The 12,614-nt window shown below is 50.3% G+C and overlaps 1 protein-coding gene across 2 annotated transcripts in view; it reads right to left on the bottom strand.

Moving 5' to 3' along the window:
- NELL1 (neural EGFL like 1) overlaps positions 1-12,614 on the bottom strand; it is a 3,335,977-nt gene that overhangs the window by 11,103 nt on the left and 3,312,260 nt on the right. For both annotated transcript variants that reach the window (XM_069221936.1, XM_069221935.1), the window contains one exon: positions 201-425. In XM_069221936.1, the coding sequence (XP_069078037.1) occupies positions 201-425 (225 nt within the window). The remainder of the gene's footprint in view (positions 1-200; positions 426-12,614) is intronic.

Below are 12,614 nucleotides of genomic sequence, written 5' to 3'. Positions count from 1 at the left end.
TCAAATATGTTATACAATAATCATTACTAACAAGAAGAGAATTTGCAGCAGAAGGAGGAGATAATCTCTATTTCATACTCTATTATTTTGTTCCAGAGCCTTCCTAAATGTAATTATATAAATGGGAAAACACATAGCCATTGAGCAGATTGTGTCTGCATACACATGTTTTATTACTGAAGGCAATCTAATTAATTTACCTTGCATTTACAAGTTGTGCATGGAGAACCAGCCATGGTCCACAATGATCCACTGAGTCGTGTTATCCCTTGATTATCTAGGCAGTTTTTCCTGATGTCGAAGGCAATGTTATCCACTAGGCATGGGTCACTGACACAGCGGGGGCAGCACTCTCCGTCATTTATTGTAGTTAGGTTACAGTTCAGATTTGGGCAGGTGAAGGGCCAACAGTCTACTTCTCCTTCCTGAAAAAGAAAAGAATGAAACAATGATAATGTGTGATGATTTAAATTCTATAACATTGTCAAGTAAGGTATTTCAATATGGTATACAACAAATGACAAATAATGGAGACGCAAGTCATTAATTTTGTTGACATAACGGATATGCATGTATGAAAGAAATACATATTGAAAGATATAATTCAATATTCAAATAAACAAAAAAAAATGTGTCTAGTGATCAACTTAGTTGTTATGTCTCTCACATATTTTCAAAGCTAGTTTATATGGGGAAATAGGCATTAATGACAGTGCATAACTGTAATTCAATCGAAATTGCAATTAACAAGTGAAACATTTTTTCCTGCTCTTCTTCAAGAAACAGGCTGCTTGTTCAGTGTCCAGTGTCACACTCAACTACTGCAATGGATTTCATGAATTTGGTGCCCACTTTCTGCATCCTCGATCTGTGGTATAGACCCAGTAAGCATGTCTCTAAGGTACAGTGAAGACTGCGACCAAGAGCTGTGGTGAAGGTACTTGTCACCTCCTCCCAAAATGGTCAGAGATGGGGGCAACTCCAAGTCATATGTAAAAAGTCAACATCCAAATCCATACACCTGGGGCAGGGTCTGGAATCGCCACCATTATTGATTCTTATTTCGTGAGAGGTCAAGTATGTCACATGTACATAGTTAACTTGGAAGTCTCATTTTCCTTAATGTTTTCTTAGGGTACCCTAGAACCCTTGTCCACTCTGTGACTGTGAAATCCCATCCCAATATAGACTTCCAACTTTCCTGGGTCTTCTCCAAGGGCCGTCGAGTCATTTTAGCCAATGACTGGTACAACCATTTCACAAGGAGTCTCACGAAGCCCAAGGTTATCAACGATTGCAAGACTGCATGTGTCTTGGGTTCCTCCCGTCCACCCGATCAGAGGCCTCTGTAGGTCCTCACTAATGCCTCGTATGTTAGGAATTGGCCTGGGAATAAGTCAAAGTGGTCCAATTATTCATTTAGTGGCACCAGTGTGCCCATCTGATAGCAGTTCCCCCACTGACATCTGTCAGCATCTGTCCAGGCCAAGAGCTGAGCGTCCATAAAATAAAAAAGTGGGTCTCCATAAGGAAGCCCCATCATGGTTAGTTTCTGGATATAAAGTGGAACACCCATCATTATTTGCAATCACCTTTTCCAACATTTTAGCGCTACTGTCAATAAGACACCCAGTTCGGGTAGTTCCACTGCCACACAGAGTAATTTGGTCCAAAGCACCCTTCGTTGGTTAGTCCCCTCAACTATACCCATCTCCTCCCAGTAAGTGCCAGCATGACAGTGTACAACCCATTTCCGCTGTGCTGACAGGTGATAAAATTGGAAATTCACGGTACCCACTCCTCCTTCATTCAAGAGGGTGTATAAGAACATCTAGAGATTCACAATGTCACCCTCCATCCGGGATCTGTCCCCTTAGTAGTGTATCTAGTTGTTGGAACCATAAGTAAGATAAGTAAAGAACTACAGCAATCTGGGTAATATGACCATCTTGGACAGTGAGATCCGAGCCATGATGGCTAATTTCAGTGATCACCAAAAGGGGATACAGGATTTAAGGGAACAAAGAACATTCTGCAGGTTTCCCTCCCAAAGATCTTCCAGTGAATGATAGAAACAGCTTTCCAAGTATCAGAGAGGTGACCACTTCAGGCCTCCCAGTAAGTTTTCTGGATGCGGTGCAATTGCCACCAATGAAAACAGGCAAGCCTTGGAACTATTAACTCGGAGTCCTGAAACATTTGACAAATTTGTTCAGAAGGTTCATCGTAAAAGCTGACCCACCAGGTCTGACATCAAGGTATAGTAATATGTCATCTACATATAAATAGATGGCATGTTCCCTATCCCCAACCATGATCCCAGCTCCGGCTCAGATCCTTCTCATCAGAATAGCTCTTCCAATGGCTCACTGGCCAACACAAACCGGAGGGCGGCAGTGGGCACCCCATCTAGTGGCACATTGTATTGTGGGGAGATCATGTAGACAATTTTACCTGGGCAGTTGGGGTAGAATACAGCAGACAAACTCATTTTATGCAGTTTCCACCCAGTCCCATCTTGCTGATGACCTCAAAAAGGAAATCCCACCTCACTGAGTTAAAGGCGTTTTCAAAGTACACTGATGTTATGAGAGCACTGGGGTGGAGCAGAGCACCCAGGTGATAAAGAATATGGCCCTCATTCTGACCTTGGCGGTCGGCGGAGAGGCGGCGGTCGGACCGCGAACAGACCGGCGGTCCAAAAAATGGCATTATGACCGCGGCGGTCACCGCCGCGATCGACCGCCACTTACCCACTCCGACCGCCACGGCGGTCATGACCGACGGGCTGGAGTTTGCGTACTCCGGCCCGGCGGTCGCCCCAAGACCGCCACCCGTATCATGACCCTGCTTACCGCCGCGGTTTCTGGCGGTCGGGAACCGCCATGCGAACCATGGCGGTAGGCACTATCGGGGCCCGGGAATTCCTTCCCTGGCACTGATAGGGGTGCCCCCCCACTGCCCCCCCGAGTCCTCCCCCCACCCCCTCCACCCCCCTGCCACCCCCCAGAGGTGGTACGAACCCCCTCCCCACCCCCACCCCGAAATGCACATACACGCACCCCGACATGCACGCAGCACCCCAACATGCACATCTGCACACCCCCATGCACGCACACATCACACAACACCCCCCCACCCCCTCCCCTCACGGACGATCAACTTACCTTGTGCGTTGGTCCTCCGGGAGGCGACGGGAGCCATAGGGACGTGACCGCCGACAGCACACCGCCAACAGAAGACCGCCACACAGAAATGTGGGTCATAATTCTGGGGGCGGTGTTCTGCTGGCGTGGCGGTGGAGGTTGACCAGTCTCCACTTTCCCGCCGACCGCCAGTCTGGAACGCTCCCAGCGGTCGGAATGCGCACAGCGGCATACCGCCGCGGTCGGCGGTCTTCACCGCGGCGGTAACTCGGCGGTCTTGCGAAAAGACCGCCGAGGTCAGAATGAGGGCCTATGTTATAATCTTTGGAGATGTTGCTCTGTTCTGGAATGTATATTGACATTGGTATGTGGGGAAGGAGTCTAAGGGCAAACACATGACTTAGAATCTTAAAATCCATATTTAACATGAGAAAGGGTCAAAATGCAGATGTTCTGACACACTGGTCCTGGAACTTGGGGAGAGGAATGACTGTGGCATCCCTGGTGGACACCGGCGGGGAGCCCAGTCTCAGTGACTCAGCAAACAGGGCCTTGAGTTCAGGAGCCAGCGTCCTAGCAACCACAGAATGGAATTCTGCTGGAAAGCCATCAAAGCCCGGGGTCTTTCCCACCGCCGTTCCCATAACTATGGATGTGATCTCCTGAATGGAAATTGGGCCCCCTATATCTCCCAAGCCCCTGGATCCAGAACCCGCAGTGGGGTACGAGTCATTAAGTTATGCAGGGTCTCCTGAATGAGAGGCCCAGGTTGTTTATAAAGAGCTTTGTAGTATTCCCAAAAAGATGCATTTATTGCTTTACATGAATAAAGCAAGTTATTGTCTTCTGGCAGGATCTGACTATTAGGTGTCCCTGGGGATTCTGGGCAGATTAGCCAAGCTAGCAATCTGCCAGGCCTGCCCTCTTCATCATGCACCCTGGCAACATATTCTGTAAGATCATGAGTGTGCAGTCGGCCTAATAGAATATTATACTGGTCCTTGGCCTCCCTCAGCCATTCCCATGCACCCTCCTCCTCCAGTGCATTTTCAAGGTCATGAAGTCTGGTCTCCAATGTGTTAAGTTTCCCATGGAGTGTCTTTCGCACTCGCACTGACTGTCCAAGGCAGTTGCTACACATCACTACCTTGAAGGCATCCCACTCGACAAGAGGCCGTGCCCTGCTTATGCTTAAAGAAATCTGTAATAGCGTTACCGGAGGAGTCCCCGAAGCTCATGTCCTTCAAGTGGACAGGGTTCAATTACCACTCGGGCATCTCCAGGAGGTCTTCCATGGGATAGAGTTTCAAGAAGAGGTGGTTGTGGTGTGACAGTGTGCTGCCCAAGTACCCTGTGTGGGACACTTACTGGCTAAGCAGTAAGGAGCAGAGGAACATATCCAGTCTGGTGAGTAATTGATAGATGTATGAGTGATACGAATAATGTCTTGCCTGCTCGTGCTGTACCCATAGGATGTTATTCCCCAATGTTCCATTCACTCTCTAAACCCTGCTGTCAAGGCATACCGTAGGTGTAGTGTACAACGGTCTAGTATAATATCTGCTACTGAGTTAAAGCCTTCCCCAATAAAGAGATCATCTAATAACAAAGGAGCCAATGAGGCTGACATTAGGTACAAAAAGGCCACCTTGTCCTGGTTTGGGGCATACACGCTCCCTAATGTAATATCTTTGCCATGAAGTTTACCTTTAATCATCACATATTGTCCCTCTTTATCAATCACTGAATGTCTTAAGCGCGAAAGGTGTCTCCACTCTGATCGAAAATGAAAGCCCTTCTGGCATATGCTGAGAATGAGGTGGCAAGTAATTGTACCCTCCATCTGTAGTGCAAATGATCAACTTCTCCCTCAGTGAGATGTGTCTCTTGTAGCATTGCTAGATGCGCACTCGCCTCTTTAGGTATCAATGTATGTTGTGGCTTTTAGAAGCAGATCCCATCTCTCGGAAGGTTATCATGGGTCTAGTGCCTGTCATTTCCCCTAAAGGTGTGTGTAGCCCTCAGGGTTGCTCCCAAACCTTCCATCATTGCTCCCCTCCAAGAACAAGCACTAGGATCTCAGAGACAGTCAAACAAAACCCCAAACCATAAACACCCTATCCCACGAGCAGTCCAGCAACGGCTTGCCACCCAAACCTAGAACACAATAATAGCATACAGGACCACCACCTCCGGAATCCTGGCACGGGCTAATCTAGTTGGGGACCGCTACGCTAAGCAAGGAGTGTCCATTCTATGCCAGCCCAGTCCCCAAAGTAGGCCCTCGGATGTGCCTAACGATCAGTGGCCCATCGCCTGAGAGCCGTTTCATCAGTGATCAACATCCAGGCCAGGATCACTAGTGTGAACGATTTCTTTCACCACCACAATTACTAACATTATTCCAAAGGTGAACAAACAGCCCACACCAGGTCCCCTCTAATCAAAGAGAAGGGTAAGGCCATCCCACAAGAGAGTAAGGGCCTGATTTAGAACTCGTGGATGGGTCACTCCCCATTATATTCTAGGTATTTAGATTTAGGCAGAAAGGATATCCGTCACTGTTGTGACGGAGTAACCCATCGGCTGAGTTCTAAATTAGCATTATTCATCTCAGCTCCCCCCAGTGATACCCTTCTAAATCAGTTCCTCTGCAGACTGTGGGGTTACTTTAGGCAAATGCTCCCCAGTACTTGATGAAGTGTCTGAATCTGAAGCCTGTAATATGTAATCCGAAAGAGTGCTAGTGTAAGATTCTATCTTCTGGCACATAGCAATCTCCTTCACCGCTAGCAAGGCAGCTGCTCGTTCCTGTTCAGTTTGTGAGGGAGGGGGCTCCTCAGGGATCTCCCAGTCATGTTCTCCTGTATGCTTGGTAGTGTCCGGTCTAAGTCAGTTGTGAAGTGTTGTGCCAGACCTAAAAGCTTCTAACCGACTCCAGGCTACCTCCAGTTCATCGCAGAATTGGGCCTGCCATCTAGAATGATCCGAAGTCTGGCAGGAAACATAAGGTAGTATTGGAATCCCTCATCACAGACACCTAGTCCATTCTTAATGTTACTACCTCCACCATATTCCTGCCTTATATTAATAAACCTACTCCAGTAAGCTTGATGAACATGTGTACCAAAGACTCTTCATTGTCAGAGTCATTATTTTTGTTCCATAGAAGAAGCAAAGTTTCCCTCTGCCGTCACAAGTGGTCAAATTACCTGTCAACTAAACAGCCCAAATCTCTATCCCTCAAACATCCACAGCCAGTCTCCCAACTTAAATTCCTCATAAAGATATTTAAAAAGCTGTTTCTCCACAAAGTGTCCCACACAATAACCTACTTAGCTCTTTCAAGTCAGATTCCATTCCAACAGCAATAAGTAAACCTTCCAAGTATATCACAATATTCTCCTCATGTTGGACGAGGGCTTCAGCTGTTTTATTGAGCTAATTAACCTTTATTCAACATTTGACAAAATCATCCATGAGGGTCAACGTATTTCTTCTAGACTAGGGACCAAGGATATAGGCTCTCATTACAACATTGGCTATAAATGCCGCTTACAGCCGTGCAGAAGACCGCCAACACACCGCTGCAGCTGTGGAAATCAACTACAGCTATTATGACCCACAGGCCGGAATCCGCCAAAATCTAGACACCCACACAAGTCCGCCACACCAAAGGTCAGTGATAAACTGGCGATAACTAAACCAACACCACCACGCCAACAAGAATACTCCCACACTATCATGACCCACGAATCTACGCGGCGGTCTTTCAACCGCGGTATTCCATTGATGGTACACACTGCCGAGCTCATAATACACACACATTTACAAAACACAACCACATTGGACAATTCAAATACACACACCTGCTACACATACACACACCACTCCCACACACCAAATACAATATAAAACAGACACCCACATCACCCACAAACCCTTACCACAAAAATTTAGAATGAAGCACAGAGAGAGACACCACCAGAATCAACACGAGCATCCACAGGCACACAACACCATCACTCACACAACATCCACGCACCTCACACAACATACACAAACACATCCCCTCACACATCAAAACACACACCATCTCACACATCACCCACACCACGGCACCACAATGACACCCCAGGTTCTCTGAGGAGGATCTCAGGGTCATGGTGGAGGAAATCGTCCGGGTAGAGCCACAGATATTCGGATCACAGGTGCAGCACACCTCCATTGCTAGGAAGATAGAGCTATGGTGCAGAATCGTAGAGAGGGTCAATGCAGTGGGACAGCACCCAACAACTAGGGATGACATCAGGAAGAGGTGGAACGACCTACGGGGGAAGGTGCGTTCCGTGGTCTCAAGACACCAGATTGCAGTTCAGAGGGCTGGCGGAGGACCCCCACCTCCTCCCCCACAACTAACAACATGGGAGGAGCAAGTCTTGGCTATACTGCATCCTGAGGGCCTTGCAGGAGTAGCAGGAGGAATGGACTCTGGTAAGTCAGATCTTAACTATTACATATCCCACCCTACCTGCATGCTATCACATACCCCACCCTCACCCTCACCCCCATCACTCCAACGACTCACAAATGTCCCACTATCACAGCCCACCCATTCCAACACCAAGCCCTGCATGCAACACCAAAGCACGGACACCCATCACCAAAGCATGTCCACTACACATACCCACACAGATCCCCAAACCAAATATCACACAAGGTCCTAGACAAGAATGTAAGCACTGGGGTACAGGGTCACCCACCCATTGCAAACGATGGCACACACAGATGCAATAATCATGCCTTTACACCCCTGCAGGACCCCTACCCAACGTCACCGGACAGGAGGTTCCAGGCATGTCCACCCCCCCACAGAAGAGGCCCACAGTGATGACAGCAGCTCTGTCCAACTGGATCTAGATGACCAGCCCGGCCCATCTGGGACCTCGGGACAGTCGGTTCCCCACACACTGGCACATGCCACCACAGAGCTTCCCACCTCAGGAAACACCAGCATAGCGCCCACCCAGAGGGCCCAGACCTCTGTCCCCAGGACACGTCAAGCAGCAGTGTGTCCACCACTACAGGGAACCCAGGCAAACCCACAAACCCAAGAACATCAGGGACCTGGGGGCAGTGGCAGTGGGCACACAGTTCAGGGGACAGAGGAACAGGAAAACAGGGGAACTGCAAGGACTGCTGTGCGACGGGGAGAACAGGCCCAGGGAACCCACTCTCCACGAGGCCCTCTCCAACATCACAGGAGCGTACCATCATTTCCAGGAGACGATGGCAACGGTACTGGCCAAGTTTCAGGAGACCCAGCGGCTGCAGGAGGAACAGTATTTGGGGATCAGGGAGGAACTCAAGTCCATCAACACCACCCTGGTCACCCTTGTAGGGGTGCTAAAGGACCTTGTGAACACCAGGCGGGAAACTGTGGCACAACAATGGGCCCCTGACACTAGCCTTGATGATGAACTGCCCACCACCTCTGCCGGCGCTAGTGGACAGGAGGCACTGCCACAGGACCACAACACCAGCACCCCATCCCCTGCAGATGGAGAACCACCCCGCAAATGGTCCCTGAGATCCAGGACAAAGACAGAGAACAATGTCAAGACCCCCGCCAAGAAATGAGACCACTCTGAATGTCATCCTTCTGTCCCACTTCGTCACCCTGTCCATCCTTAAACTGCCCTAGCTCCACTTCCTATGCCCCTTTGGACAATGCATTTGTGAGACAAATAACTGGACTCTGCCATGGACATTCCTCCACCATCACCCCTGCCCATTTTCCAAACCCCTCCACTAATTTGCACTTAAATAAACACCCTTGAATCATAAAACAATCTGAAGTCAGTCTGTGCTTTCACAAATGTGTATTTGCTATAACTAAGGAACATAGCAATGTCCATTGTATTGTCAACATACCTATGTCACACAGCTTTAGTCCATGAGGTAACATAGCAGAGGTCACACAGTGGGACCCACATCTGTGAAATGGAAAGGCAAAGTGACAGGTCAGGGTCCATACACTGGGTGAAAGTGACAGACATATGATAGGTTTAACAATTGTATGAGATGTAGGAGGCAGTTTTGTCTTCTTACCTGTGTCTCACTGGAAGTATTGCTGGGTCACGTTGTTTCTGTTGTCGATATACTCTTCTTCTGCCTCCTCTTCTTCACTGTCCACAGGCTCCACTGCTGCCACAAGACCTCCTTCTGGACCATCCTCCTGCAGAAAAGGCACCTGTAGTTGCAAAGCCAGGTTCTGCAGCATACAGCAGGCCACGATGATCTGGCACACCTTCTTTGGTGAGTAGTAGAGCGAACCACCTGTCATATGGAGGCACCGGAACCTGGCCTTCAGGAGGCCGAAGGTCCTTTCTATCACTCTCCTAGTTCGCCCATGTGCCTCATTGTAGCGTTCCTCTGCCCTTGTCCTGGGATTTGGCACTGGGGTCTGTAGCCATGACCGGGTGGGGTACCCAGAGTCACCTGCAAATGTCGAGGGACAACTGTTAGACACACTAACCCTTAGGGATAAGCCCAGACCCAGACAACTATTCACAGGGTATAGGGTCCTTGTCCTCACCTATTAGCCACACAAGGTGCCTCTGGAGTTGCCCCATCACATAAGGGATGCTGCTATTCCTCAAAATGTAAGCGTCATGCACTGAGCCTGGAAACTTGGCGTTCACATGGGAAATGTACTGGTCGGCCAAACACACCATCTGCACATTCATTGAATGGTAGCTCTTCCTGTTTCTGTACACCTGTTCACTCCTGCAGGGGGTACCAAGGCCACATGTGTCCCATCAATGGCACTATGATGTTGGGGATATGTCCCAGGGCATAGAAGTCACCTTTCACTGTGGGAAAATCCTCCACCTGAGGGAAAACGATGTAGCTGCGCATGTGTTTCAGCAGGGCAGACAACACTCTGGACAACACGTTTGAGAACATAGGCTGGGACATCCCTGATGCAATGGCCACTGTTGTTTGAAAAGACCCACTTGCTAGGAAATGGAGTACTGACAGGACCTGCACTAGAGGGGCGACTCCTGTGGAATGGCGGATAGCTGAAATCAGGTCTGGCTCCAACTGAGCACACATTTCCAGGATTGTGGCACGATCAAGTCTGTAAGTGATAATGATGTGTCTGTCTTCCATTGTCGACAGGTCCACCAGCGGTCTGTACACCGGAGGATGCCGCCATCTCCTCACCTGCCCCAGCGGATGTGCCCTATGGACGAGAACAGCGAGCATAGAGTCAGCCAACACTGAGGTAGTAAAAAAATAATTTATTGCACACATTTGTCAATCCGCTATGTGCCTGCCACTGTGTGTATGCAAGGCCTAGATATGTGTGACGCAATTAAAAATAATGCCATGTGGTCACCTGAAATGGTGGCTGCCTGACCTGTAATGTGGGACAAGGGGATATGATGTAACTGCGCTGGCGTTGTACACCGTCGCGGTAGGTGGTCGAAGACCGCGGCGCAATCCTGCATTTGTTAACATTGGGCCCTAAGGGTCCCAGGAGCCAATTACAATGTGCGCCGGCGGTGATGGTATGCACCGCCGCGGACGTGACTGCCATTTTCTGTCTGTTCACTCACTTGATACCTGACCTTCAACAGGAGAGGACCTACACTGCAAGTGCTGCTGTTACCTGTGTCTGGAAGCGACTGGGGAAAGGGCCCCTGCCTTCACTTCGGAGGAGTTGGAGAAGTTAGTGGATGGGGTCCTCCCCCACTACAAGCTACTCTACGGTCCTCCAGACAAACAGGTGAGTACACTGTGAGCATGCTGTATGGGCAATGCCTGTTTGGAGTGGTGTGGATGGAAGATAACGGGGGGGGGCTGAGGACTGCATGAGCGGACGGTGAATGTATCTGCATCAGGGCAAGGGTGGGAATGTGGGCCAATGACTGTGGCGGTCCGGACGGTTAAAGTTTTTCCTTTTCCCCTGTACTATTCCTCTAGGTCAGCGCCCACCAGAAGAAGGATATTTGGCGTGCCATCGCCAAGGACGTCTGGACCCTGGGGGTCCACCACAGACGGAGCTCCCACTGCCGGAAAAGATGGGAGGACATTCGCCGCTGGAGCAAGAAGACGGCGGAGGCCCAGCTGGGGATGGCATCCCAACGTGGGAGGGATACCCGTCGCACCATGACCCCCCTGATGTTCCGGATCCTGACGGTGGCGTATCCAGAGTTAGATGGGCGCTTGAGGGAATCACAGCAGCCACAAGGGGGTGAGTACCGTCACATCCATCTGACTCTGCGCGCATTACGAGGTGTCTGGGTGGGGGAGGTGGGCAGTGGGTTACCCTAGGCCAGGGCGAGCTTTGTAGGCAAGGGCCCTTTGTGAGGCAGGCTATGTGGCACTCCAACCACACCTAGTCAGGCTCCTGTGACTTCCATGTGTGCAGCAATTGGGCATAGGCCTTGTACCCCATGTCCCTGTGATTAATTAGGGAACTCTAAGTGCATGGCATAGTGCAGAGGGCTGCTATGTCTGTAGTGTCCGCCAACAGTAGCGGTATTGCATGCACTGAACAGGTCTTTCTTCTTTCTTCCCCCCCTCTTTTTGTGGTCTCCCTGTTCTTGTGTGCATTAGCATCATCAGGCTGAGGAGCAGTGCCACCGGAGCTAGAGGGAGCTGCATCCCCCATGGCCCTGGAGGGCGAGACAACGGAGTCTGAAGTCACCAGTGGGACGGAGGGCGAGGGGAGCTCCACGGTGGGGACAGGAGCAGAGACCAGCAACACCAACTCCTCCTCTGATGGGAGCTCCCTTGCGGTGGTGGGCCCCTCTGTGCCCACCGCATCTACAGGTAAAGCCACCACCCCCCCTACCAGCACCGCCCTCCCAGCAGCCCCTCAGTGTGTGTCCCGTGACCGTCCACCGAGGAGGATGGGCATCTCCTTCGCCCCATGCACCTCAGCCCCTGCCCCAGTCAGCCCTGCTGCCCTCATTGAGGAGGCTATTGACCTCCTGAGATACCTCACTGTTGGGCAGTCTACCATTCGGAATGCCATCCAGGGTGTAGAGAGGCATTTGCAACAAACAAATGCATACCTGGAGGGCATTCATTCTGGCCAGGCAGCCCAACAGCGAGCATTTCAGGCTCTGGCCTCAGCACTGATGGCAGCCATTGTCCCTGTGTCCAGCCTCCCCCCTCGAAATCTCCTCCACCCAGACCCAATCCCCTGTACCTCAGCCTATACCAAGCACACCATCAGACCAGCATGCACACACCTCAACACACAAGGGTGGCTCAGGCAAACATAAGCACCACACATCACACAGGCACTCAGACAAGCACCATACCCATGCAGACATACCAACATCCACTGCCTCCACTGTGTCCACCTCCTCCACGTCTCCCTCCTACCTCCCTGCCTCGTCTCCACTCACGCCTGCATGCACTATATCTTCACCCACTACCTCCATCACC

Source organism: Pleurodeles waltl, chromosome 3_1 (assembly GCF_031143425.1).
Source record: "Pleurodeles waltl isolate 20211129_DDA chromosome 3_1, aPleWal1.hap1.20221129, whole genome shotgun sequence".
Taxonomy (NCBI): Eukaryota; Metazoa; Chordata; class Amphibia; order Caudata; family Salamandridae; genus Pleurodeles; species Pleurodeles waltl.
Note: the sequence above shows the minus strand (reverse complement) of the source record. Positions and strands in the feature narration are given on the sequence as shown.